A 27,383-nucleotide genomic window follows, 5' to 3' on the forward strand; every position below is an offset into this window, starting at 1 on the left:
GAGTATCCACAGTACTGAGGACTGGAAGGACTTGAAGGGTGGGAGGCACCAAGGGGATGCTGCTGGGGATCCTCCGGTGACGGTGGAGGATCAAGGGGGACAGGACAGCTGCAGGTCTGGCTGCCTCTTCCACCTCTTATGCTGTGCTTTAGGAGATCAGAAATCATTTGGAGCTGAAGCAGGAGCTGGAGGAAGATCCTTCTGGAGGACTCCTTTTGTGTGGGCAAACAGCAGAGTCTGACACGGTAAGGGAAATAATTCCGCTGAGACGTCCTCTCCAGTCTTTCTTCCAGCACCAGGAGTCCTTGAAGTTCTCTTTTTCTCCAGCAGCTCTGTCCCTCTCTCCAGCCTTCCCTCCTGGTCCAGCTTACTGACCAAATTTCCTCTCTTCCAGCACGTTTTGCTTGGCTTTGCAAAAAACTTCCTTAGTGTCCTCCCTGGGAGGTGGAATGGGAAAGTGAATTTTCCCCAAAGGGCTGGAGGCACTGCTCACTCTCACTGTCTTCCCAGTTGGGAACTTTAATTCATTCTTCTTTACAAACTTCACAGAATTGTGAGATTATGGGCAGGGTGGGATGGGAGGGGAGAATTGCTTTTAAAACCACTTTCCTTTTTATTGATAACTGTTGTACCATACTAGAGCCTCGCAGAGAGCATTGGTGCCCTTGTTAGAGCAGTTGTAACACATCTTCATATTCACAGCCACTTCCAGGGATTATTTCTCAGGCAGTGACAAAAGGAAGGACAATGCCTGACACTCTGGATTGTTACCCAACAAAAAGGCTAAGAAAAGTCTTTTGCAAGGAAATCAGTCTGTCCCTGGTAGAGCATGAAGCATGTGTTCTGTGTTTGTACTCCTAGAGCACAATAGCTGAAATTTAAAAGCAAATAACCCCCAAAACTCTGCAGTTCCAGGAGCTGGGCTCTGAGAATTCCTGACTTTGTACTTGGGCAATTCAAGAGCGATGAAACAGAGAGAGTTAAATTGGATTTTTTTGTGAGCTAAGGCGGTGTAATCCTGTCTCAGGAGCTCCAAGCACAATTCTAGCTGTATCACAGCTCTATGAACATCTTGCCTGGAATATTCTCCCTCAGTGTCACCATTTAGCTCCCGTTTGCCTTCGGAAGCTGCACAATGAATTAAACCCAGGGGCTGTGATTCCTCAGGAGAAGGCAGCAGCACTTGCTGGTGTCTGTGGTACCTTTAATTTATGATCTCTCTCCTGGCTGGGGACTGGTTTCTCCATTAACACCCCCCTTAAAGGTCACATTCAGAGATGCATTTTTCTCTCTGACATTTGTCCACATGCAGCATACAGGGAGAAATTAAGTTTGCAGATGTGACCTATGATAACATTTCTGAAATAAATCCAAACTAATCTGCCACAAAATATTGCTGAGGAACTGCTTGAAATGTCAGTGTGCCAGTGAGATGAACAGTTGTCTTTTATTGAATGTGCTGCTCTGCTGAAGTGTCCTCCAAGCAATTGACCATGGATAAAATCTGTCCTAAAATCTGCCTTTGCCATTTATTGCCGAGCATGATTGCAGTCTTAAAAGCTTCTAGACCAATCACAGCATTCAGTCTGAAATATGTTTATATTAAATATGAAAAGAAGATCAACAATTACATTTTTATTTTTGCACATTTATTTATTATATAGTTATTCATTATACAGATATTCATTGCTTAGTTCTGTCTTATATATTTTATTACCACTTGTTTATTAGATATAGATTTCTTTATTTTTGTTCAGAAATAAATACATATAAAATATATTAAAATATATTTTTAGAGCATTTGTATGACACTTTTATTCCTGTCCTGCGCAGTTGTACAAAGGACCCGATGAAACTTACTCAATTATTTCATATCTGTGTGTGCTTAAGAGATGAAATCTTGACTCTGCTGGAACAAGTGGGGACAATTCCCATTTGTTGTGTGCATTTCAACCAGATGTGACTGATGTGACCGATGTTTGAAGGAGCTGGGGCTGTTCAGCCTGGAGAAGAGGTGTCACCCTAATTCTTAAGATTTTCTAAAGCCTTCTGAGTTTACATTCTGTTGGAGAACTTTCCCACACAATTTCTATAAACAAGATATTGTTTTGCATTCCTTTATGGGGGTGGAGAAACTTGATGTACTGGTGCTTTGTCCAATGTCTTTGGAGAGGTGGCTCATTCACTCTCCAATCCAATGTCACCTTTGGGAAAGTATAAAAGTTGGAGTCAGGGAATAAACTTTCTTCTTTACCTTGCAAATAGCAGGTGGCTCACGTTGTGCTTTCACGTGTCCTATAGAGACAAAGAGGAGACTCAGAGGTGCCCTCATTGCTCTCTACACTCCCTGAAGGGAGGTGAAGACAGGTGGGGTCGGTCTCTCCCACCAGGCAGCACTGACAGAACCAGAGGACACAGCCCCAGCTACTTCAGGGAAGGTGCAGGTTGGATATTAGGGAAAAATTTTCACTGAAAGAATAATAAAGCACTGGAATTGTCTTCCCAGGGAGGTGGTGGAATCACCATCTTTGGATGTGTTTAAAAAAAAGACTGGACATGGCACTTGGTGCTATAGTCTGGTTGAGGTGTTAGGCATGGGTTGGACTTGATGATCTTAGAGGTCTCTTCCAGCCTCATTATTCTGGGATTCTGTGATTCTCTGATTCTGGGACTCTGGGATTCTGTGACTCTGGGATTCTGTGACTCTGGGATTCTGGGATTCTGTGACTCTGGGATTCTGGGACTCTGGGATTCTGTGACTCTGGGATTCTGTGACTCTGGGATTCTGGGACTCTGGGATTCTGTGTCCATCCAGTGGCACTGCTGGCACAACCACCGTGTCCCGTGGCTACGAGCACCTTTGTGCCACAAACGGGGTTAAAATCACCTGGAACCTGCAGCAGTGGGTGGGATGTCTCTGTCTGGGCTCCCTGGTGAGGCAGTGGTGCTGCTGTGCTCCGCAGGGCCATGGCTGAGCGGGTGCTGGTGATCGGCAGCGGGGGCAGGGAGCACGCCCTGGCCTGGAAGTTGGCCCAGTCCCCACACGTCAAACACGTGTTTGTGGCTCCAGGAAACGCAGGCACAGCTGACAACAGGAAAATCTCCAATTCAGGTAAAAAGAAGGGGGTGAAATCCCAGTGCAAGCAATCAGCACTGCAGCAGCTGGGACAAACCAGCTGTGTTGGAGCCCAGCACATCCCTCTGGCTGCCCTGGCTGGCTCCAGACCCTGGCACGGGGCTTGGAGACCCTGGCACAAAGTCAAAAATACTTGTGGCTTCAATTTTAGCCCATGGAAAAGGTTGCCAAGTTTATATGAGGAATTATAAGCCACAAGGGTTTGAGCAGTGTGATATTTGGATTAACACAGGGTGGAAAAGTAGAAATTTGGGGTTTTTAGAATGTAATTCAGGGGGTCAAGATGGAGGAATTTGGGCATGTCCTGACCTTCTTCTCCTTCTTCTTGCCCTCCATGTCTTGGTGTGATGGTGGCACTTTTCTGTTGGTTTAAGGTAGAGACACACTGTCCAACATAAATGATCGGCATTGGCACAATATTGTAAATATAGTACAGTAATTTTGAATATATAATGTAAACCCCACCTAAGGCAAGAGGCAGATGGCCATGGCTTCCTTTCTAGACAGGGCAGGTCAGAGAAAGAATGTTACAGATAAGGAAAAATAACCTTGAGAACTCGACCCTACACATTTCAGACTCCTCCTTTGGCTGCATGAGCTGGGAAACGAGGATTTGACACTCCTGGGGTCCCAACAGGCTGCCCCCGAAACAACTGGGCAGGTACCAGTTGCTGTCTTTTACTGGTGCCACAGATGATTGAGGGCACAGATTCCTTCTTCATTTTGTGCTTTGTTTCTGAATTTCAGAGCTGCCTCCTAAAACACCCTGCCCTGTTTGTTTTTAGCCTTGCTGCCTAAGCTAGCGAGGCTACTGCATTTCCACACCTCATCTCTTCCACGTTTGTGCTTGAATTCTGTGACCAATTCCAGTGAAACTTAACCCAGAAGCAGAGGGCTCAAAGCTCTTAAATCTGAACAGAAACATCTCTGTGTCTGCCCAGGCTGCTCAGCGAAATTTAGCTGCACTATCCAATGCTTTAAGTGAATCTTTACTCAGCTGTTGAAATTGAGTTTCTTTCCCAATTTAAAAAATAAAATTGTTATTGCTAAAATTGTTATTGTTATGATAAGCCGCTTTTTTGTGATGTTGAATTGTTATTGTTCTGATAAGCAGCTTTTAAAAATATATCTTGATTACATATGGCAAGTAAAAGAGATTTAATCAGTTAGCAGATATGTATTAAAAACAGTAAATTGTGCAAATTGGAGCTGTTCCCGGGTCCTTTTGGACTCTGCTATTATTACATTGATATTCTACTTTGCCCTTAGTGGGCTGCTTCATGATTTTAATCACACTCTTAGGAGGATGGAAAAAAGACATTTTCATCTCCTGCCCCTTATTTAGGCTTTACAGCCATCAGTTAATTATTTTTCCTTTCCAGCTGTATTAGTGAGCAATCACACTATCGTTACCCAGTTCTGCAAAGACCACAACATTGGGCTTGTGGTAGTCGGCCCAGAAGCTCTTTTGGCAGCTGGTAAGTTAATAAAATAATTCAATAAACCTAATTTGACAGAAAAAAATAAATAAACGGTATGATAATATTATAATATAATAAATGAACATAACATAATAATATCAAAGAATATATTAGGTTGAATTAAAATGGGGGAGTAACTTAATAAAATAATTCAATAAACCTAATTTGACAGAAAAAAGAAATAAACGGTATGATAATATTATAATATAATAAATGAACGTAACATAATAATATCAAAGAATATAATTAGGTTGAATTAAAATGGGGGGTAACTTAATAAAATAATTCAATAAACCTAATTTGACAGAAAAAATAAATAAACTGTATGATAATATTATAATATAATAAATGAACGTAACGTAATAATATCAAAGGATATAATTAGGTTGAATTAAAATGGGGGTAACTTAATAAAATCATTCAATAAACCTAATTTGATAGAAAAAAGAAATAAATGCTATGATAATATAATATAATATAATAAATGAATGTAACATAATAATATCAAAGAATATAATTAGGTTGAATTAAAATGGTGGGGGGTGGGGGGGTAACTGTGGGAGTGCTCAGGAAAGCACAGAGATAAAGAGCCCTAAAACCAGAGGCTGAGAAGGGTCAGTGGATATTCAGAACCTCATTTGGAGGGTGAATGAATTACCTGAGAGTGGATATTCAGAACCTCATTTGGAGGGTGAATGAATTACCTGAGTGGATATTCAGAACCTCATTTGGAGGGTGAATGAATTACCTGAGTGGATATTCAGAACCTCATTTGGAGGGTGAATGAATTACCTGGGTGGATATTCAGAACCTCATTTGGAGGGTGAATGAATTACCTGAGTGGATATTCAGAACCTCATTTGGAGGGTGAATGAATTACCTGAGTGGATATTCAGAACCTCATTTGGAGGGTGAATGAATTACCTGAGAGTGGATATTCAGAACCTCATTTGGAGGGTGAATGAATTACCTGAGACAAAGGGAGGAGGAACACAGGGATGAAGGGAATCCCCTTTTGCCGCCCGGCTCCCCAAGAGCCTCCTTGGTGCTTGTGCTGTTCTGTGGCTCAGGGATCGTGGATGACCTGAGGGCAGCAGGAGTTCGGTGCTTCGGGCCCTGGGCCAGGGCAGCCCAGCTGGCCTCGGACAGCAGCTCCAGCAAAGCCTTCCTGGAGCGCCACGGGATCGCCACGGCGCGCTGGAGAGCCTTCAGCACGCCCCAGGAGGCCTGCAGGTTCATCACCAGGTACCCCTGCTCCTCTGCCTCCCACCTGAGCTTCCCACGGTGTGGGTTAATCAGCACTGTAATTAGAGACAGCTGATGGAGGTGCAGGTGTGGAGCCAGCTGGGAGAGCTGGAGATGTTCAACCTGGAGAGGAGAAGCTCCAGGGAGAGCTCAGAGCCCTGCCAGGGCCTGGAGGGGTTCCAGAGCTGCAGAGGGACTGGGGACAAGGATGGAGGGACAGGAGCCAGGGAATGGCTCCCACTGCCAGAGGGCAGGGATGGGTGGGAGATTGGGAATTGGGAATTGTTCCCTGGCAGGGTGGGCAGGGCTGGGATGGAATTCCCAGAGAATCCCCTGGATCCCTGGCAGTGCCCAAGGCCAGGTTGGAGCAGCCTGGCACAGTGGGAGGTGTCCCTGACATGGCAGGGCTGGCACTGGGTGGGCTTTGAGGTGTCTCCAACCCAACCCTTTCATGATTTCACAATTCTGTGAACTGCAGCAGGTTGATTTTTCTGTTCTGAATTCCCAGCTCTTCTTTTCCACCTGCTCCTTAAGGATACTCAATAAGTCATTTATAGACAAAAAATTGTCATAAAGAAAATATTTCAATGAATCTTTCAGTTAGTTAAGGGCTAAGAATAATTTCTACCCAGACAGATGCCAGCAAAACACTCTCTGAGGATGATTTGGAAGGTTTTGGTCAGATATCCATAACTAAAGGAGAACAGTCCCATTTCCTTGCCTGTGGGTGTGTTCCCAGACTCCCTGTCCTTGCTGCCAAGTGCTCCATGTGGGATAAACTCATGGAACCTGTGGAGTTTTTTTAATAAAACCCTTTTTATGAAGGTTGGGAATAAAACCAACTTTTTCACTGGTTTTGCTCTGTAAGAACACCCAGTTTATGTTGCTGCTACACAGAGACAAGGCCGACACCTTCTCTGTCAGCAAGTGCAAGGCTCCAAAGGGAAAACTGTCCCAGGTGTGCACAGCAAGATGGGCAGAAGGGGTGGGAGCCTGGGTGGTATAAACTGGGTTGAGGTTTAACCTAACAGAAATCATAGTGTGGAAAGGAGAGTGAAGTGTTCTTTCAGGAAAAAGGAAATTCAGCCCTTCAAAAAATGTTTTATTTGGCTGCTCACAAGCCAGAGGGTGAGCGGGTGAAGTTAAAATCCATTTATTACCAGCGTGATGCTTTGTTCTTTTTTAACTTCTGGATTTAGTTTGTGTTTCGGAGTAAGTGGGGAAACTCTGGCGGTACAGTGGGAGTGTGGGGGGGTTCCAGGAGCAGAGTGGTGCCTTCCCTGGATTCCCTGGATGCAGCAGGGATGTCTGACCTCTCTTCCCTTAAAGCACAGATTTCCCTGCCCGGGTGGTGCGGGCGCGGGGGCCAGCGGCCAGGAAAGAAGTGACCATTGCAGCCAGCAAGGAGGAGGCCTGCAGAGCTGTCCAGGAGATTATGCAGGTGGGAAAATCCTTAATTAATCCCTGCCAGTGCAAATCTTGGTGCTCTGTACTCTGGGAGCTTGTCATTCCTGCTGCAGGGGGTAAGAATTTCTGGGAGAAATTGGTCGTTCCACTCAAGAGTTTCCCTGGGTCTCAGATTCCAGCCGTGTCCCCCAGGCAGGGCTGGGAGATTTTGTGACTGAACTTCTGTTCCAGCCTCAGGTGCCACTTCTCTGCCCCTCCAAATTCTAATTGTTCCTTGTCTCCCAGGCCTGATAAGGAATATTCCAGTGTTGCCTCCTTACATCCAAATGAAATTCCATTGGCTTTCCCCGCTGGCCTTCAAGCAAGCTGGCACTCCTCATACACATTGGTTTTTTGTTTGTTAAAAGAAAATTAAGAGAGTATTTAGGCAGTGGATTTATATCTGCTCACTGGGGGTTTCTTTTGTTTTGTTCTGTCTTTTACAGGACAGAATGTTTGGAGAGATGGTTGTTATTGAAGAACTGCTTCAAGGGGAAGAACTTTCTGTAGGTATTGATGGTGTGATGTGCTTTTATATTTTGGCATTATTGCTGTGCTTCTGTATAAACACACAAGTTTATTGTTTAAATTTTGTTTGCTTTATTTGCACCTTGAGAAATGTATACCTATTGCATATATATAACATGCAATCTAAGCCCTGTGTCATGCTAACCAATGCATGTTGTCAGTAGATCTTTCTTCTACATTAATAATGACATTGCAGTGGTTATTTTAGGGGGGAAATGTGGGGGTTTTGTCCCATAAAGTGACCTGAAACTTGTTTTTATGAAATCTGCCTTGGTTATTTTTTGTTACATCAGTAACTTTGTGCTAATATTTAGTGCCTCTTTTAGGCTATTCACATGCCAGAGGACAGGCATGTGTCCATGTGACTCAAAATGTGATTCATCAAAAGGGAATTGTAATGAGAGCCACCATTTCTCTTGGTAATTTAAACATGAGAAAGAAACAATTAATCCTTCAGGTCAATGGGCTTGTAGCAGAATAATCGGATCCTATTGGATCTAAATTGATTCTGAGAAATTCTTTACTCAGAGCATAAAGGGCACAGAGTGCCCAGAGCAGCTGGGGCTGCCCTGGATCCCTGGCAGTGCCCAGGGCCAGGTTGGATTTGGGGCTGGAGCAGCCTGGCACAGTGGGAGGTGTCCCTGCCATGGCAGGGGTGGCACTGGGTGGGATTTAATATCCTTTGCAGTCTGGGCTTCTGCAATTTCTACATTTTGCAGCAGAACTGAGCCTCGCCCCGTGCCCAGGGTGTTGTCACCGCTGTGTCTGTGTCTCTCCCCGCAGTGCTCCTGCTTCACCGACGGTGTCACCGTGGCCCCCATGCCCCCGGCCCAGCCCCACAAGCGGCTGCTGGACGGGGAGCAGGGCCCCACCACGGCAGGGATGGGAGCCTTGTGCCCCGTGCCTCAGGTACAGCCCCTGCAGCTGCCCCTGGATCCCTGCAGCTGCCCCTGGATCCCTGCAGCTGCCCCTGGATCCCTGCAGCTGCCCCTGGATCCCTGCAGCTGCCCCTGGATCCCTGCTCCCACCCCTGGATCCCTGCAGCTGCCCCTGGATCCCTGCAGCTGCCCCTGGATCCCTGCTCCCACCCCTGGATCCCTGCTCCCACCCCTGGATCCCTGCTCCCACCCCTGGATCCCTGCTCCCACCCCTGGATCCCTGCTCCCGCCCCTGGATCCCTGCTCCCACCCCTGGATCCCTGCAGCTGCCCCTGGATCCCTGCAGCTGCCCCTGGATCCCTGCTCCTGCTGCTGCCCCTGGATCCCTGCTGCTGCCCCTGGATCCCTGCTCCTGCCCCATCCCTGCTCCTGCCCCATCCCTGCTCCTGCCCCATCCCTGCTCCTGCCCCAGCCCTGCCTCGTGGCTTTCCTCTGGTTGTCAGGTTCCAGAAGCTCTCCTAGAGCAAATCAGGAGTGCAATCCTCCAGCACGTCGTGGACAGCTTGAGACAAGAAGGAGCAGCCTATGTAGGTGAGTGAGCAGCTGAAAACCAAGGTAAGCCCCTATCCAGGCCACTTCCATGGTCAGAGGCTGCTTCTCAATGCCAGATGGTATTTGATTTAAAAAAACAACCCAGCAGCAGCTCATTTTTCATGCAGTGTTAAGCCCCACTCGTTTGGTTCACAGCTCTTTGGGAGAGTACTTTGGCCTCGTTTCCTTAAAACACCACGATTTTATGAAATTTTTTTTAATAAAACAGATTTATTTGCAGTTCAGGGCAGAACATATACTTCAGTCCTGCAGTACTGCTCACTCCTACATACAACAATGTCCATTTTCTCCAGATCTTTATCCAGAGGCTGTTTTGGGAAAGGCAGGTGCCCACAGGTGTCATTTGATGCCAAGGGCTGCTGTTGGCACTGAAGAGATCTCAGACCTCCAAAGAGTTGGGCTCCCACCCACATCTTCAGCTTCTGCTTTTTGGGGCCTTTTTTACAATGCCTGAGTAAGAGTGGAGTGGGAGTTGAGTAAGGATGGAGTTGGGTGCACGATGCCAGAGAACTTTGTGGGGTTTAAACTGTGGTGCCCTGCTCCTCTGGTGGCTGCTTGTCACCTTTATGGATATTTGGGAATTCTTATGGCTTGCAGAACTCTTGCCCCTAACGCCTTCTGATTTGCAGAATGTTCCAAAATATTTATTTTAACAGAGTTCTTGAAAGAAAGAAAGAAATGTTTAAGTTCATTTTCTTGGCTTTGTGTCCAGGTGTGCTGCAAACAGGTTTGATGCTGACCAAAGAGGGGGTGAAGGTTTTAAACTTTAAATGCCAGTTTGGGGACCCCCAGTGTCAGGTGAGTGGAACACACTGGAAAATTAAAGATGCTACATTCTTTTACCTCTTACTGTTGTAGTTTATTTCTAGGGAAAGATCTGGATGTGAACATCTGAGGTAACTTAACATTATGTCAGCTCCCGTGAGCTTTTTTATTAGTTTAAAAAATCTGTTCCTCAGATTTTGTTTTTCTGGCTAGAATCAGAATGGGAGGGACCTAAATTAATGTTCCTTCTACAGAAGCCCACACCTTATGTTTCTAAATTTATGACTGGTGCCAAAAGATGCTGCAAATTAAATTAAAACCCAGAGTTTCCAACTCTACTGGCTTGGCACATACAGATTGTATTCCATCAACTGAATTTTCCCTAAGGTGAATGTCAACAAGCAAGCAAAATAAAAATTAACTTACATCACTCTGAAAACTTTTCTACAGGTAATTCTCCCTCTGCTTAAAAATGATTTGTATGAAGTGATTCAAGCAACAATTGATGGCAGACTCTGCAGCTGCATGCCAGCCTGGCTGGAGAACAGAACTGCTGTGTGTGTGGTCATGGCCAGCCCAGGATACCCAGGAGACTCTGACAAGGGCATGGAGGTAACAGGTAACTCTGGAGGCTTGTTAATTATTTAATTACTCACAGGGCTCCAGAGTCTGGGCAAGGTGGGCATTGGGATATTCTGTATTTATGTAGGTATTCAATATTAACTTAGATATTAGAGATAGGTATTCAATATTCATGTAGGTATTAGAATAGATATTCTATATAGATACATTAGCTATAGATAGTCAATATTCATTTGGATATTCGATATTAAATATTCATATATATTATATATATGTATTCAATATTTATATGAATATTTGATATAGGTATTTAATATTAATATAGATATTTGATATAAATGTTTGGTATTTGCATAGGTATCCAATATCTATGCATATGTTAGATACAGATACTCAATTATCATATGGATGTTTGACACTGATATTCAATCTTCATACAGCTATTAGAAATATATATTCAATATCCATATATATATTCAACATAGATATTCAGGATTCTACAGATATATTCAATATTCATTTAGATGTCAATACCATTTGGATATTGGATACAGATATTCAGGATTCATACAGGTATGCAATATCCACTTAGATATCAATATCCATTTGGATATTGAATAAAGATATTCAGGATTCATGCAGGTATTCAATATTCATTTGGATATTGGATATAGATGTTCAGAATTCATACAGGTATGCAATATCCATTTAGATATCAATATCCATTTGATATTGGATATAGAAATTCAGGATTCATGCAGGTACTCAATATCCATTTGGATGTTGGATGTAGAAATTCAGGATTCCTGCAGGTACTCAATATCCATTTGATATTGGATCTAGAAATTCAGGATTCCTGCAGGTACTCAATGTCCATTTGGATGTTGGATATAGAAATTCAGGATTCATGCAGGTATGCAATATCCATTTCCTCTGTTCAGTACTCCTGGTTCAGGATCTCCTGAGATGTTTGCAATGTTTATAAACAGAGGGAACTGTTGCAGAACCATTTCCTGCCCACTCAGCTCCTGCCCTGCCAGTCCCACCCTCTCCTGGTCTCAGCTCCTGGCCAGGGCTCCTGAATTTTGGCAGCAATTTTTGGCATTTTCTCTCTGGGAACCCTCCATGAACCAGGGACAAGGTCATGCTCTGGTGCCTTGTCCCTGGCAGGGTTTCTGACCCCCTGCTTGTTAATCACGAAAAAGACATCAAATAAATGGAATTCAATCCATTCTTTTATTATTGCTTTATTTATTATAATCTTTTAGTATTTATTTTATTAATTATAATGTTATCATTATAATTATTATTATTTATTGAATTCTTATATTATTATTCCGTTATTATCTTCCACTTCAGAGTTTCATGGGGTTTATTAGTTTTTATTCTCTTTTTCACACTGAATCACATATTTTTGGATGATGCTTCCAGGGTGGGATTGTTGGGGTGCCCTGTGCAGGGCCAGGGGTGGGACTGGGTGATCCCTGTGTGTGCTTCCAGCTCAGGATATTCTGTGATTCTCTCCTTTTAATGTCTTGGCAAACTTTCTCTTCTTGAGTATTCCTTAAAACAGGATGCAAAGGGATTGGATTGCAGCAGGGCCAGGGGGGAGAATCCCCTGAGCCTGTAGCAAGGAGAAAACTGTGCTTGGTTCTCATTTCCCCAGGCGATGGCAGCAGTTCCTCCTCTTCTCTTCCCTCAAAATAGGAATCTAAAAAACCCCAAACCTTGAACAGTTTTGCTTCCCTGTGTCCGAGCAGCCACCTGTGAGTGTTTGTGGAGCACCAGCTCCAGGTGTTGCAGGGAATTGTGTGGAGGGGACAGGATGGAATAGTGGGGGAGAGCAGAGGTAACATCAGCACTGAAGGTGGAATGTCAGGGAGAGGGGAGAATCCAGGCAGGAAATGGCTGTGGATTGTGATTTCCTGCAGGAAAACCCTGCACAAATCACCCACAGCTCCCAGAGAGAGCACAGCTTTCCTGGCACAGGGCAGGGATATGTGTGGTGGCTCCTGCATCCCATATTTCTGTCCCTGTGGGATTTCTTGCTTTACTTTTGGGGTGTCCCAGATGTGGACATGTAGGAGAGGGCCCAGAGGAGGCTCCAGGATGAGCAGAGGGATGGAGCAGCTCTGCTGGCAGGAAAGGCTGGCACAGCTGGGATTGTTCACCTGCACAGGAGAAGCTTTGGGCTGAGCTCAGGGTGGCCTGGCAGGGCCTGGAGGAGCCCCAGGAAAGCTGGAGAGAGACAATTCCCAGGGATGGAGGGACAGCACACGGGGAATGGCTCCCACTGCCAGAGGACAGGGCTGGATGGGAGATTGGGAATTGGGAATTGTTCCCTGGCAGGGTGGGCAGGGCTGGGATGGAATTCCCAGATTCCCCTGGATCCCTGGCAGTGCCCAAGGCCAGGTTGGAGCAGCCTGGGACAGTGGAAGTGTCCCTGCCATGGCAGGGGTGGCACTGGACGGGCTGTGAGGTTCTTCCCAGTCCAAACCAGTCTGGAATTCCTTGATGCTTTAGTGGATGGCTCAGAAGGGGATTCCTGGGGCCCGTGCAGTGGGATGTCTTTCACTGGTGATGCTGGTTCTCAGAAAAAAGCAAAGGTGAAAATTTCTGTTGTTCCTTGACTGAATGCAAGACTTCAATTTTCAGTGTTTGGTCCACAGAAGGGAAAGGATCTGGGGAAAGGTCTGGAAAATACATCCTGGAAGGAGCAGCTGAGGGAGCTGGGAGGGCTCAGCTTGAGAAAAGGAGGCTCAGGAGGGACCTCACTGCTCTGCACAGCTCCTGACAGGAGGGGACAGCCGGGGGGTCGGGCTCTGCTGCCGTGTCCCAAGGGAAAGGAGGAGAGGAAATGACCTCAAATGGCACCAGGGGAGGCTCAGGCTGGAGATTGGAAAAGAGAATTTCCCTTCAGGAGGCGTGAGACCTTGGGATGAGCTCCCAGGAAGGTTTGGAGTCACTGTCTGTGGGAGTGCTCAGGAGGAGCCTGGGTGTGGCCCCTGGGGACAGGGTTTGGGTGATGCTGGTGGGGCTGGGGTGCAATTGGATGACCCTGAAGGGCTCTTCCCACCTTAATTCTGAGATTGTCGGCAGAGAATGCAATTCAGAAGCCTCAGAGGATCCCCTTTGTTCTTGCAGGGCTTCTGCAAGCCAAGGAGCTGGGGCTGCAGGTGTTCCACGGGGGCACAGCGCTGAAGGATGGCCGGGTGGTGACAAGTGGTGGCAGAGTCCTGTCCATCACTGCTGTCAGGCAGGACCTGATGGAAGCTCTGGGAGAAGCCAACAGAGGCGTGGCCACCATCCACTTCCAGGGGGCCACCTTCAGGAGGGACATCGGGCACCGGGGCCTGCGGCTGCTCCGCCAGCCCCTGTACGTGAGCGCAGCCCAGATGTTCCTCCCTGCCCCTCACATCTGGGCCACCTCTGCTGGGCACTGCAGAAGGGTCCCTGCTGCTGCCAGCTCGTCCTTGCCTCCCCACAGGGCCCTGGTGTACAAGGACAGACACGTGGGAGCTGGAAGCAGGGAGGTTTTGAGTCGTCTGCCACAAACATCTGCTGTGAGAGGCTCCAGGGCAGGTAGGACTGAAGAATGTGGGAAGAATGTGGGAATTCCCTCAGTATACTGGTTTTTTTATCCCTAGGGGTTGGGCAATGCACTTGTGGCATTGAAACTGAGCTTGGGAAATTGGGCCTGCATCAGCACAAAGAAAGAAAACTGATTTTTTTCTTGCCACTCCTCTCATGATTAATTAAAAAATGCCTGCCTTGCCATGGAGGTGATTGTGCTTCTTAGAGGTGCAGAATGGAGAGGAATATAATGGAAATCAGTGAATAAATAAAATAATAGTAATTAAAACCCTGGAGCAAAGGAGGCTCGGGGGGACCTTGTGGCTCTCACAGCTCCTGCCAGGAGGGGACAGCCGGGGGGTCGGGCTCTGCTCCAGGAACAGGGACAGGAGGAGAGGGAACGGCCTCAGGCTGGGCCAGGGCAGGCTCAGCTGGGACAGCAGCAGCAATTTCCCCATGGAAAGGGTGCTCAGGCCCTGGCAGGGGCTGCCCAGGGAGCTTTGCAGTGCCCATCCCTGCAGGTGTCCCCTGGAGGTGGCACTGAGTGCTCTGGGCTGGGGACAAGGTGGGCATGGGGCCCAGCTGGGACTCCCTGGGCTGGGAGGGCTTTGCCAGCCCCAGGGATTTGGGGATAATTTGCAGTTCTTTTCTTGGAGAGAGTTTTGGGGGGTTTTTATCTCCCATAAATGCAGTCCATGCCGTGTTTGTACCTGGCAGGGGGGTGCTCAGAAGGAGGAGGCTTTGCTGCTTTCTTTGACCTGAGGGCATCTGGTTATGATGATCCCATCCTGGTGTCCCAGACCAAGGGCCTTGGCCCCAAACTGCAGGTTTGTAACTGGCAGCTCCTCTGCAGCAAAGCTGATGTCACCTGCTGCTGATTTTTATGATTTTTAAATTATTATTATTGATTTCTAAAATCATCTTTATCTCTGGGAATAGAGGACTTCTTCTCTGGGGGTATAGGGTCTTATCATTTTCCCCTCTTTCTCTTTTTAAGCTTCCTCTAGATTACAGCTGCTTTATTTTCTGTTAACTTTGGTATGGAGGCTTTTGTTTGATATCAGTTTGATCACGTTCATCTCTCTATACTTTCATCTGTTATAGGGAAAAAGAGTTTTTCCCTATAGTTTTACAAGAGTTTTTCTTAAGCCTTAAGATTAAGACATTTCCTTATCCTCCCTATTTGGTATTTGATTTTTTCTTTGCTGACTTCGATGTCTTTATGTTGTTTCTTTACATGTTTGTATCTTGTTGTATCTTGGACTAAGATGTTTATTAGTTTTTTATTTATGTTACAGTTTTACAAGTTGTGAGTTTTACAATGCAAGGTAAAAAATGGAGTCGTATCTCTCTTTCTATAAGGTTTTTTAAGGATAAAGTGTCTAATTAAGAAATTACACTTAAATTAGTTTTACTTTTAACTTTGTAACTAACTAGTGACTCATAATGTGGATTTTTTTATCTAATTACACAATACTGCTTAAACCTATGAAGAAGGTGAAGAAGAAGGTAAAGAAGAAGGAGTAGCTTCTGCTTAAAAACTTTTATCTTGTTTTATATCTATTACTATATGCTAAAACTTTAAACTGTAGGTTTTTTACCATATGATATTACACAATTCTATTTAAATGATGCACCCATAATTTCAGTTTTATCATTTAATTTTGGAAGCTTTCTCCACAGTTTCAGGTCAAACGCAGTGTTCTCTTGGGGGCCAGTGTTTGGTGGCACAGAAAGTCTGAAATTCTCAGCAGCCAGGGTTCCAACAAGCTGCCAGGGCTGTTGCAGTGTTCCAGTCCCACCACCTGCACCCTGCTGAGTTCTACAAACACTCCTGAGCCCACCACAGGGGCACCTGCACTTGGAAAATGGTGATTTGTGCAAGGCCTGGGCATACTTCACTGGGCATGTGGATATTTTGTGGTGAAATGATAGCAGCCCAAAATGTAGCTGCAAACCTGAGGCACTAAAGCCCAGAATTTCTGCTCTAAATTAGAGGTTCCATTGGCTTCGAGGAGGATCTGTGTGGAGGAGCACAGGGAGTTGTTGAAATGAGAACTGGCAGGCTCAGTGTGTGTGGAGAGGGAGAACAGGTACCTCTGCCAGGGCACTGGGGAAAGGAAGGATGGAAGAAATAAACATTAAAGAAGCTGAGAAATAAAGAATTTTAATTAGCCAAGAGCACACAGGATAAGCTGAGTTAGGAATATATTTATGTAGAGAATTGGGACAAATTGAACCAGGGGTATATTTATGTATTGAATCAGGATAAGTTGACCTGGAGATTTATTTATCTATTAAATCAGAAGGTTTTCAACCATCAGGAGATCTGAAGCTCCTTTCACTGTCAAGCACAGCAATGTCCCTTGTTTCAAATGATTTCTGCCTTTAATGCCAGGACAACGAACAGCAGGAGATTGAGCAGAGTCATCCCAAAGGTTTTTGGCAGTCTCAGACCCTCAGGCACCTCTGAGCATGAAAAAGTGATTGCTGCAGGCTCTTGTGGGTCTTTGTTCCAACTGCTTGGCACAGAGACATCCCCAGCTGTGCTCCCAAGGTTCTTCCTTGGCCAAGGAAAGGTTGGCTGCTGCCTGCCAGGATTGCTGCTGGAGCAGTGGGAGGGAGGTGGTGTCATGCACAAAGGCCGTGGGGTGCCTGTTTCCATAGCACTCCTAAATCCAGCAGCCAGGGAAATCAATCAGGAATCCAAGCCCAGCCTTTGTTTGGGTGCTGCTCCCTCACCCTTTGGAATCCAGTGGTGTTTATCCAGGTTTTCCCCTCGCCCATCCCTCTAACCTGGGCTTTTCTGCACAGCTGGAGCTGTGTCAGTGAAAGTTTATCCACTGATGATAAAGGCCTTTTACACCCTAAATAATTCTCTGATTTTATAATTCCGTGATCCCTGTGTCACCTTTGTCCATGGCAGCCCTGTGAGCTGAGCAGGACACTCCAGGGTACCCCTGAGAGCTGGAAATGTCAGAACTTCATGGGAGCCACAACACCTGAGCCAGGTTTTATTACTTGTGAAATGCAAACACCCTGAGGATTTCTAAAAACAGACAGGAACTTCCCTGAGGGAACTGTCTGTGCTTGACCAAAGATCTGCCAGGGCCTGGAGGGGCTCCAGGAGAGCTGCAGAGGGACTGGGGACAAGGATGGAGGGACAGGAGCCAGGGAATGGCTCCCACTGCCAGAGGGCAGGGCTGAGTGGGAGATTGGGAATTGGGAATTGTTCCCTGGCAGGGTGGGCAGGGCTGGGATGGAATTCCCAGAGCAGCTGCAGCTGCCCCTGGATCCCTGGCAGTGCTTTAAGGTCCCTCCCAACCCAAATCATTCCATGATTCTGTGATAATATTCCAGAAAGCAAACAAAAAAAACATCTCAAAATGACAATTTCTAGGTAGCTATGGCTGAAATTTGAATTTATATTAAAAGAAACAGCAAAACAGATTTTACTTTTTCTGTCTGCAAGAAAACTAGCTGTTTTCTCTTGATTTCAACCAGGTAATGCACCAGGTTCTATCTTCCATGTGTGTCCTGCAGTGATTCCTTTCAGAGAAAAGAAGGTTTCTGCTGTTTTCACTGATGAATAATTGAGTTTGCCTGTTTCTCGTTCCCACCATGTCTTGCAGGTTGCCCAGGTCTGTAAAAGACACGACACCATCGGGCAGGACCTGGTGGCTCTGTGTGTCAACGACCTCCTGGCCCAGGGGGCTGAGCCCCTCTTCTTCCTCAGCCATTTGGCCTGTGCCAAACTCAATGCTGAGGTGATGGAGACAATCAAAGAAGGAATAGCTGAGGCTTGCAGGAGTGCAGGCTGTGCTTTCCTGGGTATGGACCCTCCTCTCCTCTGAGATGTGAAGGGGCTGAGGTTGAATTTATCACCAGAGGAATGGACTTGGCAGGAGGCAGAGGCAGAATGTGGCCCTGGAATTGTTGGTTTCTGTTTGGTGGGAAAAAAACAGTTGAGAATTTGTGCTTCCTTCTTGTAAAATGGGTCAGCACAGAAAGATGGGGTTTAGTGTTTGTGCACGTGGATCCTTGTTCTTCCTTCTTTATCCCTGAACAAAGGAGAATAGAACTGGAAGCCTCACATTCCACAATGTTAATATTTTCAAGCCCTCTCCCATACTCAGGGAGGTGCCATGTGAGTACCAGAAACAATAATGACAAAACCACTTCTTTCATGAAGCTTTGTTTTGTTGGAGTCTTGAGGTGAAGTAAGAAACCAAGAAGAATTTAATAAGATATCTGAATCTTCTTGGGCTGTGTGTCCCTGGATGTGCTGCTGACTTCAGGAGATGCCATAAATTTAAAATGGTGTTACAAGAATGGCTTTGAGCTGAGGGAGGGCAGGGCTGGGTGGGAGACTGGGAATTGGGAATTGTTCCCTGGCAGGGTGAGCAGGGCTGGGATGGAATTCCCAGATTCCCCTGGATCCCTGGCAGTGCCCAAGGCCAGGTTGGACAGTGGGGCTGGAGCAGCCTGGCACAGTGGGAGGTGTCCCTGCCATGGCAGGGGTGGCACTGGGTGGGATTTGAGGTCCCTCCCAACCCAAACCTTTCTGGGAGTCCAAAACGAGCAGAAGCAGGAGGTGCTGACCGCTCTCTCCCCTTGCAGGTGCGGAGGTGACAGAAGTGGCAGCTCCGTGTCCCCCGGGCCACTGTGACCTGGCCGGGTTCGCGGTGGGCGCGGTGGAGCGGGGCCAGAGGCTGCCGGGGCTGCAGAGAGCCGAGGAGGGGGACGCGCTCCTGGGGCTGGGCTCTGCCGCCATCCACGGCCGCGCCTTCGGCGTGGTGCGGAGCATCCTGCTGACATCCTCCCTGCACTGCTCCTCACCTGCCCCGGGCAGCTGCGGGGACACCACGCTGGGTGGGCGCTGCTGCTTCCCCGGGCTGTGCAGGGCCAGGGCTGCTCCCATCCGGCCGGGCTCCTCAGCATTTGGGGTCCGCTGCTCTCCTGCAGCACCCCTGCCTCCTTCCCCAGGCCTGCTGCAAGGACTGGGAGAGAACCTGCTCAGGGAAGCATTCCCAAAAACACCCCACGGCCTGTGAAATAAATTAATTGATTTCAGCCTGGGGAATGGGAGGCTCCGGGAGAGCTCAGAGCCCCTTCCAATTCCTAAAGGGGCTCCAGGAGAGCTGGAGAGGGACTTGGGGCAAGGGATGGAGGGACACGACAAGGGGGAAGAGAGGGGACATTTAGGCTGGATATGGGGTTGGAATTGTTCCCTGGCAGGGTGGGCAGGCCCTGGCACAGGGTGCCCAGAGCAGCTGGGGCTGCCCTGGATCCCTGGCAGTGCCCAAGGCCAGGTTGGACACTGGGGCTGGAGCAGCCTGGCACAGTGAAAGGCGTCCCTGCCATGGCAGGGGTGGCACTGGGTGGGCTTTGAGCTCCCTTTCAATTCAAACCAGTCTGTGGTATTTTGATTCTAAACCTCTCCTGAGGTTTTAAAACAGGACTGAGCTGAGGCTGTTGTTTGCAGGAGATGTTCTGCTGACCCCAGGGAAGATGTTCAGCCCAGCTCTGCTGCCCGTCCTTCGCTCGGGGCACGTGAAGGGCTTTGCCCCCACGGCCGAGGGGCTCCTGGGGGGCATCTCCAGACTCCTGCCCGAGCACCTCAGCGCTGTCCTGGGTGAGTACCTGAGGTGCTCCTGTGGGACAGAACTCAGGCCCAGCACGGCCTTGACCTCCCAGCTGCAGCTGGAATCCTCAGAAACGTCCCTGCAGAGGGGAACAGCCCCAGGTGGGTGCTTCCCAAAACCATTCCTATTCCAAGTCATGAGCCCCATTGTTTGTTGGAGAAGGGAAATTCCAGAGAAGATTAAGGGCAGCACATCTCTAGGACAAAATGTGTTGGAGTAGATCTTGAGTTCTTCAGGACACCTCTCCAAACAAAACATTTTGACCAAATACTGAGGTTTGGTAGGGCAATAAATTTGCATTATTTTATCCACACACACACATACACATTTAATGCACTTTTTGGTAGCCTCCCCACCACATCTGACATCTGTGAGTAAGGCAGGACTTTTTCTGATGAAGCCAAAACTGGGAAAAGAATTTAGACATTTGAAATACTAAAGAAAACCATGTTCATGTGAGTATAAAAATACAGTAGGGAGGGGGAAAGAAAGGTGTCTTGGGTGTGTTGGGTTGTATTTCTCTAGAATGAAGTTGGAAAGAAAGAAATTTCCAAGGCCAGGTTGGACACTGGGGCTTGGAGCACCCTGGGATAGTGGAAGGTGTCCCTGCCCATGGCAGAGGATGGATTGAGATGGGTTTTAAGGTCCCCTCAGCTGGGACAGCAGCAGCAATTTCCCCATGGAAAGGGTGCTCAGGCCCTGGCAGGGGCTGCCCAGGGAGCTTTGCAGTGCCCATCCCTGCAGGTGTCCCCTGGAGGTGGCACTGAGTGCTCTGGGCTGGGGACAAGGTGGGCATGGGGCACAGCTGGGACTCCCTGGGCTGGGAGGGCTTTTCCAGCCCCGGGGATTTGGGATTCTGTGGCAGCAAGAATTGCTCTCTACCAGCTCTTGTGACACATCACTGTCATTGCAGACAGTAAATAATAAATAATAACAAACATTTGTGGTGCCCACACACCAATTTCAATCTTTCCCAGATGCTCTCAGCTGGAAGATCCCTGAAATCTTTGGCTGGCTCTACAAGGAGGGGAACCTCTCTGCAGAGGAGATGGCTCAGACCTTTCCCTGTGGGATCGGGGCTGTCTTGGTCGTGCAGAAGGAGCTGGCTCAGCACGTTCTCCAGGACATCCAGAGGCAGCAGGAGGCCTGGCTGATTGGGAAGGTGGTTTCCCCTTGTCACACAGGTGAGCAGTCCCTTGTGGGACTGAAGAGACTCCCTGTTCCAAAGTCTGTGTAGTTCACACCACTTTCCTGTTGTTTCACTAAGCTGGAGACTGCTGGACACCTCCACATTTACATTTCGGTATTAAATAAATGAGAAATGAGTTCTTGTTTCAGAGTGGCAGCACCTGGATAACCTCTTCCCCTCCCTGAGGCTTCAGGGAATCCCTGTGCTGATTGTTCCAAAAATCAGGGCATATTTTTCCACACTCATGATGATCAGCTCCCCTACTGTCCAGCCATTCCCAGCTCACACAGACCTGAGTAAAGGTTGAGGAGAGGCCACAGCTTTGTACAGTCATGTGTGGTGATGGTCAGTCTGAATCCTGGTGTGTCACTGATTGACAACCAGCAGGACATGAACCAAAATCCCTCTGGAAACCCAAGAATTTGGACAGCCAAAATGTCACCTCAGCTCATTTTTAGTGTCCTTTTGCAACATGGGAGGTATAAAAGATGGGACTAATCCTTGCAAAGGCCATGCCTGGGCCTTTGTGAACAACTCTGTGAGCAGGTAACACCAGAGACTAGCACGGCTCCTGAGACCGGGGATCCCTCTGGAGCTCTATCTGTGCCAGCATAAATTCATTGCAGGCACAATTTCCTGTCGTTAAAACATTATTAATAAACTACATCAAGTAAGTTTGGAAGGAAAGGTAAAATCTAACTATTTTCTCATGTGTTTGGAGCAGGTTCTCACATTGAAGTGGAGAATCTTGCAGAGGCCCTGCAGCTAAGCAGCCCCCAGCAGCTGCTGGACGCCAGCACTGCCAAGATCCAGCCCCAGCCCGGGAAGAGAAAGGTGAAGGTGGCTGTTCTTGTCTCTGGAGCAGGTGAGTTGTCACTTGTCCTGGCACAGAGAATGTCCTCACACAGGAGAGGCTGATTCAGGTGTGTCCACCTGGCCTTTCTTCCAGTGGAATCTCCAGACCCCTCGAAGTCCAGGGTTTCACTTTGCAAGTCAAGGAGTTGTGTTGCATTGCTTAAAAACTGAGCTTTATCAGTGCCCCCACCCTCAGTCCTGTTTGTGGACCAGCAGATCTTTGTCCAAGCAGCAGCTGAGAGCCCCTCCCAGGGCTGTGGTGTAGCAGAGTGGGGTTTGGCTGGTGGGTGCTGCTGCCTGTAATCCCCATTAAGCATCTCCAGGAAAAGCTGCTTGGGGAGGCATTCAGGCAAGACAGTCAAGCCACCTGTGAAAAGCACGTTCACTCTGCTGTGAAAATGTAAAAGTTCAATAAAGGACAATGGGAGACAAGGATCACAGAGCAAAGGTTATTACTCGGGCAAGAGCACCCCCTTATCTTCGGGGACACCCCTTAAATACCTTTTCATTACATCAGCCCTTTGCATATTCATAAACCCTTATGCACAGTAAACTTCTCCCCAAAGTTTACACGTTCCAAGAATTGTTTATTTTATCTTCTTGGAGGCACTTTTTTAGAGCATGTTTACTCTTTGATTGTGCTTTTAGTCCTTTTTTACATCCCCTCCAGTTCTGGGCCCTGGCCCACACTGCCTTCAGAGGGCGAGTGCTGATGGCTGGCACATCTGTCCAGGTGTGCTCATCCTGTGTCCTTTGGGTGTTATCCCATCCCAGCAGGCATTTTAACACAGGCACACTGATAGCAGCTATTGCACTGAGCTTCATTACCAACAGAAATAAAAACCACCTCTTTATAACAAAGTTGCTTTAACACCACACATATAGAATCCACTTTCCTATTTGTGAAAAGCCAACATTATAATGTGTATCTATAACATACCACAGCCAGCTCAGCCAAGAGGGGCAGAAGGGCCTTTTGCAGGGTCAGTTCCAGCGAGGTTTATTTCAGCAGGCTGAAGGGAAACCAGGGACAAAAGATGAGCCCATGTGCTGTGCACAAGGTTTAAGCAGGGGATGGCACAAGGGGCAGGGCAAAGGGCCTCGCCCTACAGGGAAGATGGGGCCACCCACCAGGGATACCACAGCCAGTGAGGGAACAGGGAAAGGAGAAACCAGGAGAGTTTGGGACATACGGGGAAGGGAACTGGGATGGATCATGTTGTTGTACAAGACTCCACGAGGAAGTACTTTCCAGCTAGGGTGAACTCTACTGAAGTCTCTCCAAGGCAGGGCTCTGGGATTTCCCTGAGGGGAAAGGACTCGGAGGACTCCCCAGCGTGGGTGCTGAGGTGTCCCCCACGCTCTGCTCTCTCCCCGCCGGAGGCACGGCCCTGCCGGCGCTCATCGGCTCCGCCCGGGAGCCGGGCAGCTGTGCCCAGCTGGTGCTGGTCATCTCCAACAGACCCGGCGTGCAGGAGCTGCGGAGCGCCGCCCGCGCCGGGATCCCCACCAGGGTGAGTGCCGGGAGCGGCCGCTCACTCGGAAAGTGTTCAAGCCTTTGTTAAACCTCAACAAAAATTACAGCACAAGGACTAAATAAGGGGAAATTGTAGCGCTGGGAGCTGCCCTCGTGGGTACCCGGGTACCGCCTCGTGGGTGGCTGGCTCATCTTCAAGATGGGTGCTCAGTCTTTTATACCCCTGGGGGTTGCATCAGCCACCCCGAGCCCTTCCCAAAGTCTGTCAGTCAGCTCTTCTTTGCTGTATTTCGGTGGATTGCTTTCTTGTAACTTGATTGGAGGTCAGGCGTTGTCATGCCCTCCCCCAGCAACAAGCTTTTCCATTCCCAGCTGCCCCATGGAAGGGGTGTATGTACATGGCTTCTTTCTACCTGTCCTAAACAACCCAGGTGGGAACAATGCAGAGGGGGAGAAAAAGGGGACTCTGGGAACAAGAGAGGACATTTAAATAATAATAACTATACATCAACAAAGCCTCTCTTAATATACACACAGTATTCATCCCTTAATTGGGAGAGCTAATCATCTCATTATCCATCTGTAACAGTAAGGACACATCCCCTTCTCCTTTCCGTTCCCAGCTGCTGAGCCTGTGGCTGCTCAGGAAATGCTTGCTGAGCGTTGAGGTTTCACTTCAAAGTAAAACTTTTCCCCTGGATGCAGCACAGAGCTGGGAGTCCTCACTGGGCTCTGGCGCCTTTTCCCAGCTTGGCAGTGAGTGCTGCATGCCAGGGAAGGGATTTCAATGGATTATTTGGGTCTGAAACTGTAGCCCATGAGCCTCAAGCTTAGGCTGAAATAAGCCCAACTTCAGGTTCTGCAGAGCACAGGAATGTGTTGTCTCCTGAGTTTATCCCTCCTTGGAATCACAGAATCCAAAAATGCTTTGGGTTGGGAGGGACCTCAAATCTCACCCAGTGCCACCCCAGCCGTGGGCAGGGACACCTCCCGCTGTGCCAGGCTGCTCCAGCCCCAGTGTCCAACCTGGCCTTGGGCACTGCCAGGGATCCAGGGGAATCTGGGAATTCCATCCCAGCCCTGCCCACCCTGCCAGGGAACAATTCCCAATTCCCAATATTCCATCAAATCCTAATTTGAAGCCATTCCCTGGCTCCTGTCCCTCCATCCTTGTCCCCAGTCCTTCTGCAGCTCTCCTGGAGCCCCTCCAGGCCCTGGCAGGGCTCTGAGCTCTTCCTGGAACCTTCTCCAGGATGAAAACCTGTGTCTCACATTGTGCCCAGTCCCATACAAGTTTTCTCCTGCCTGTGGGCCACAAAGCAGCTCTTTGGGACAGGAATTTGTTCTGGCTAGTTCCATAAAAATCCCTGGCAAGGACCATCAGCATTGTCTGAGAACATTCCATGACGGGATGTCAAAGGCAGGAACTCCCCCTTCTGACATCAAGTGGGTTTGAGCAGTTTTTACAGCTGTGCACAGGTGGAAATAAACTCTGCTAGAGCTGTCCCTGCATGGAAAGGGTTCTGAAGCAGTTTCTTCAGCTCCTGGGTTGGATTCACATGATATTTTTCAAAATAAAAAAGTAATACCAAAATTCACTCACATTTTCACAGGTAAGGGCACAAAGTTTTGTGAGCCCCTTGTTTGCAGGTCCTCAGGAGAGTCAGGAATCAGCACTCACCTGGGGGGCTGAAAATGGGAGGTGGGGCAAGAATAAAGGACCTCCTCCTCCCCTTACCCAGAGGGCCTGGCCAACTGACTCCACTGCCTCCCTGGGCCACTCATTCCATGCCTGACCATTCTTAAAAGGGAAAAATTGTTTCTAATCTTCAATCCAAACCTCCCCTCGTGCAATTTAGGGCCAGTTCCTCTCCGCCTTTCACTTGGGACATGGCAGAAAGACTGACCCCACTTCACTGCACCCTCCTTTCAAATCATGGAGCATCCTGGAATTAATCTGGTTTGTTCCTCACTTGTTGCCCATTCCCACCTTTTGTTGTGTCTCACTGCTCCAGGTGATTGATCACAAATTGTACGGGAGTCGCTCGGAATTCGACAGCACCATTGACCGAGTCCTGGAGGAATTCTCTGTGGAGCTCATCTGTCTGTCAGGGTTCATGAGAGTTCTGTCCAGCCCTTTTCTCCGAAAATGGAAAGGTAAGAAATTAAATGGAAAACAGAAACTAAAGCAGGGCTGGTTGGTCTCACCAGGATTCCACTGCCAGAGCTCCTTGTCCTTTGATTAAATCCCTCAGCCCTGCCGGCACTGCTGACATTCCAGGAAGGAAACCCTGTGCTTCCCTCTGGCAGTGGGGCTGTGGGAATTCTGGTGTGGGAATTCTCAATATGGGATTCTGCTTCCATTCCCTCTGGCAGTGAGGCTGTGGGAATTCTGAATATGGGATTCTGCTTCCATTCCCTCTGGCAGTGAGGCTGTGGGAATTCTGAATATGGGATTCTGCTTCCATTCCCTCTGGCAGTGAGGCTGTGGGAATTCTGAATATGGGATTCTGCTTTCCTTCCCTCTTTCAGAGGGGCTGTGGGCATTCTGGTGTGGGAATTCTCAATATGGGATTCTGCTTCCCTTTCCTCTGGCAGTGGGGCTGTGAGAATCCTGGTCTGGGAATTCTGAATGTGGGATTCTGCTTCCCTCTGGCAGTGAGGCTATGTTGGGATTCTGCTTCCAATCCCCCTGGCAGTGGGATTGTATTGGGATTCTGGCTGAGGATTGCCAAGGAACCCCTTGTGCTGCCTCAGCAGTGAGAGAGGGGCAAAGTGGGGCCGTGGGGTGGCTCTGTGCCTTCCCCAGGGAAGGACTTCAATCCCATCCTTTGCCAGGGAGCTGTGCTGGGGAGTCCTGCTGAACTCTGAGCCCCTGCAATTCCCACTCGGAGAAAAATGGGAGAAAGATGGATTTCTCCATTCCCAGGAGGGATTTCTCCCTCCCGTGGTGCCCTGCACACCCTGACACAGCTCCGTGGGTGCCCCAAGTGAGTGAGGGGTGAGCAGTATCAGCTCCTGAGGCCTCGCTCAGGAGTTACTCACTCACTGACAGCTTGCACAGGCTCCTTTGGGAATGTTGCTGCATCCATGCTTCTGAAAGAGCAGAATTCCCCCAGAGCAGAGCAGTGCTGCTCAGGGTTTGGACTGATGATCACATCTCATTTTATTTTTAAGAAAATTCTGTTCAAATTATCTTATTTTTTTTCCTTTTTTTTTTTTTTTTTTTTTTTCTCTTCTCACACTGATGTCCAGGGAAAATTTTGAATGCTTCTCCATCACTTTTTCCACTCATCAAGGATGGAAATGCCCAGCAAGAGCCCCTGGAAAGTGGATTCAAAGTCACAGGCTGCACTGTGCATTTCGTCCTGGTGAGTAGCCTCAGAACTGGGAAAATTAGGAAGTTAGCAATTTGCTTTTTTCCTTTTCTTTTTGGGGGCAGAAACAGGCAGCGGTAACAGCTGTGGGAAGGGGTGGCATTGTCACCGGTAAAGACCAGGCACAGCTGGGGTTGCTTGAAGCCTTGTCTTCTCCCCTTGCATTTTGGGGTGGGTTCTTCCCATTTCTCCTGCTGGCAGGAGGAGACGAAACCCTTTCTTGCCGCACGGCCACACCGCAGCCCTTGCCCCGCTCTGTGCCCGCAGGAGGAGCCGGGCGCCGGCGCCGCGATCCGCCGGGAGCCGCTGCCCCGGCCGGGGCACCCGGAGGCAGCGCTGGGCGAGCGGCTGCAGGAGGCCGAGCTCAGGGCGTTCCCCCTGGCCCTGCAGCTGGTGGCCAGCGGGGCCGCCTGGCTGGGAGCCCACGGAAGGACGTGCTGGAGGAGGCGGGAGAGCCGCGGGATGAGCCCGGAGCGGGGGCACGGAGCGGCCTCGCCCGAGGAGCCGCCGGAACGCGAGGGGATCTGGGCGGGTCCCTGAGGGGCTGTGCGGGAACCTGAGGGGACCTGAGAGGATCTGGGGGAACCTGAGGGG

The 27,383-nt window shown here is 48.5% G+C and overlaps 1 protein-coding gene across 1 annotated transcript; it reads left to right on the plus strand.

Moving 5' to 3' along the window:
• Positions 1-108: 108 nt before the first annotated feature.
• LOC110479231 (trifunctional purine biosynthetic protein adenosine-3) lies at positions 109-27,349 on the plus strand. The gene is made up of 22 exons (XM_085587515.1): positions 109-245; positions 2,964-3,112; positions 4,519-4,614; positions 5,688-5,862; positions 7,192-7,303; positions 7,755-7,814; positions 8,620-8,745; positions 9,218-9,305; positions 10,039-10,124; positions 10,542-10,710; positions 13,818-14,049; positions 14,161-14,255; positions 14,964-15,073; positions 17,879-18,077; positions 18,867-19,118; positions 19,732-19,881; positions 20,869-21,075; positions 21,805-21,945; positions 23,319-23,449; positions 25,428-25,569; positions 26,668-26,783; positions 27,057-27,349. The coding sequence occupies exons 2-22, from the start codon at positions 2,968-2,970 to the stop codon at positions 27,327-27,329; spliced, it is 3,105 nt and encodes a 1,034-aa protein (XP_085443641.1). The 5' UTR covers positions 109-245; positions 2,964-2,967; the 3' UTR covers positions 27,330-27,349.
• Positions 27,350-27,383: the final 34 nt, after the last annotated feature.

Source organism: Lonchura striata, chromosome 1 (assembly GCF_050655825.1).
Source record: "Lonchura striata isolate lonStrDom1 chromosome 1, ASM5065582v1, whole genome shotgun sequence".
Classification (NCBI taxonomy): Eukaryota; Metazoa; Chordata; class Aves; order Passeriformes; family Estrildidae; genus Lonchura; species Lonchura striata.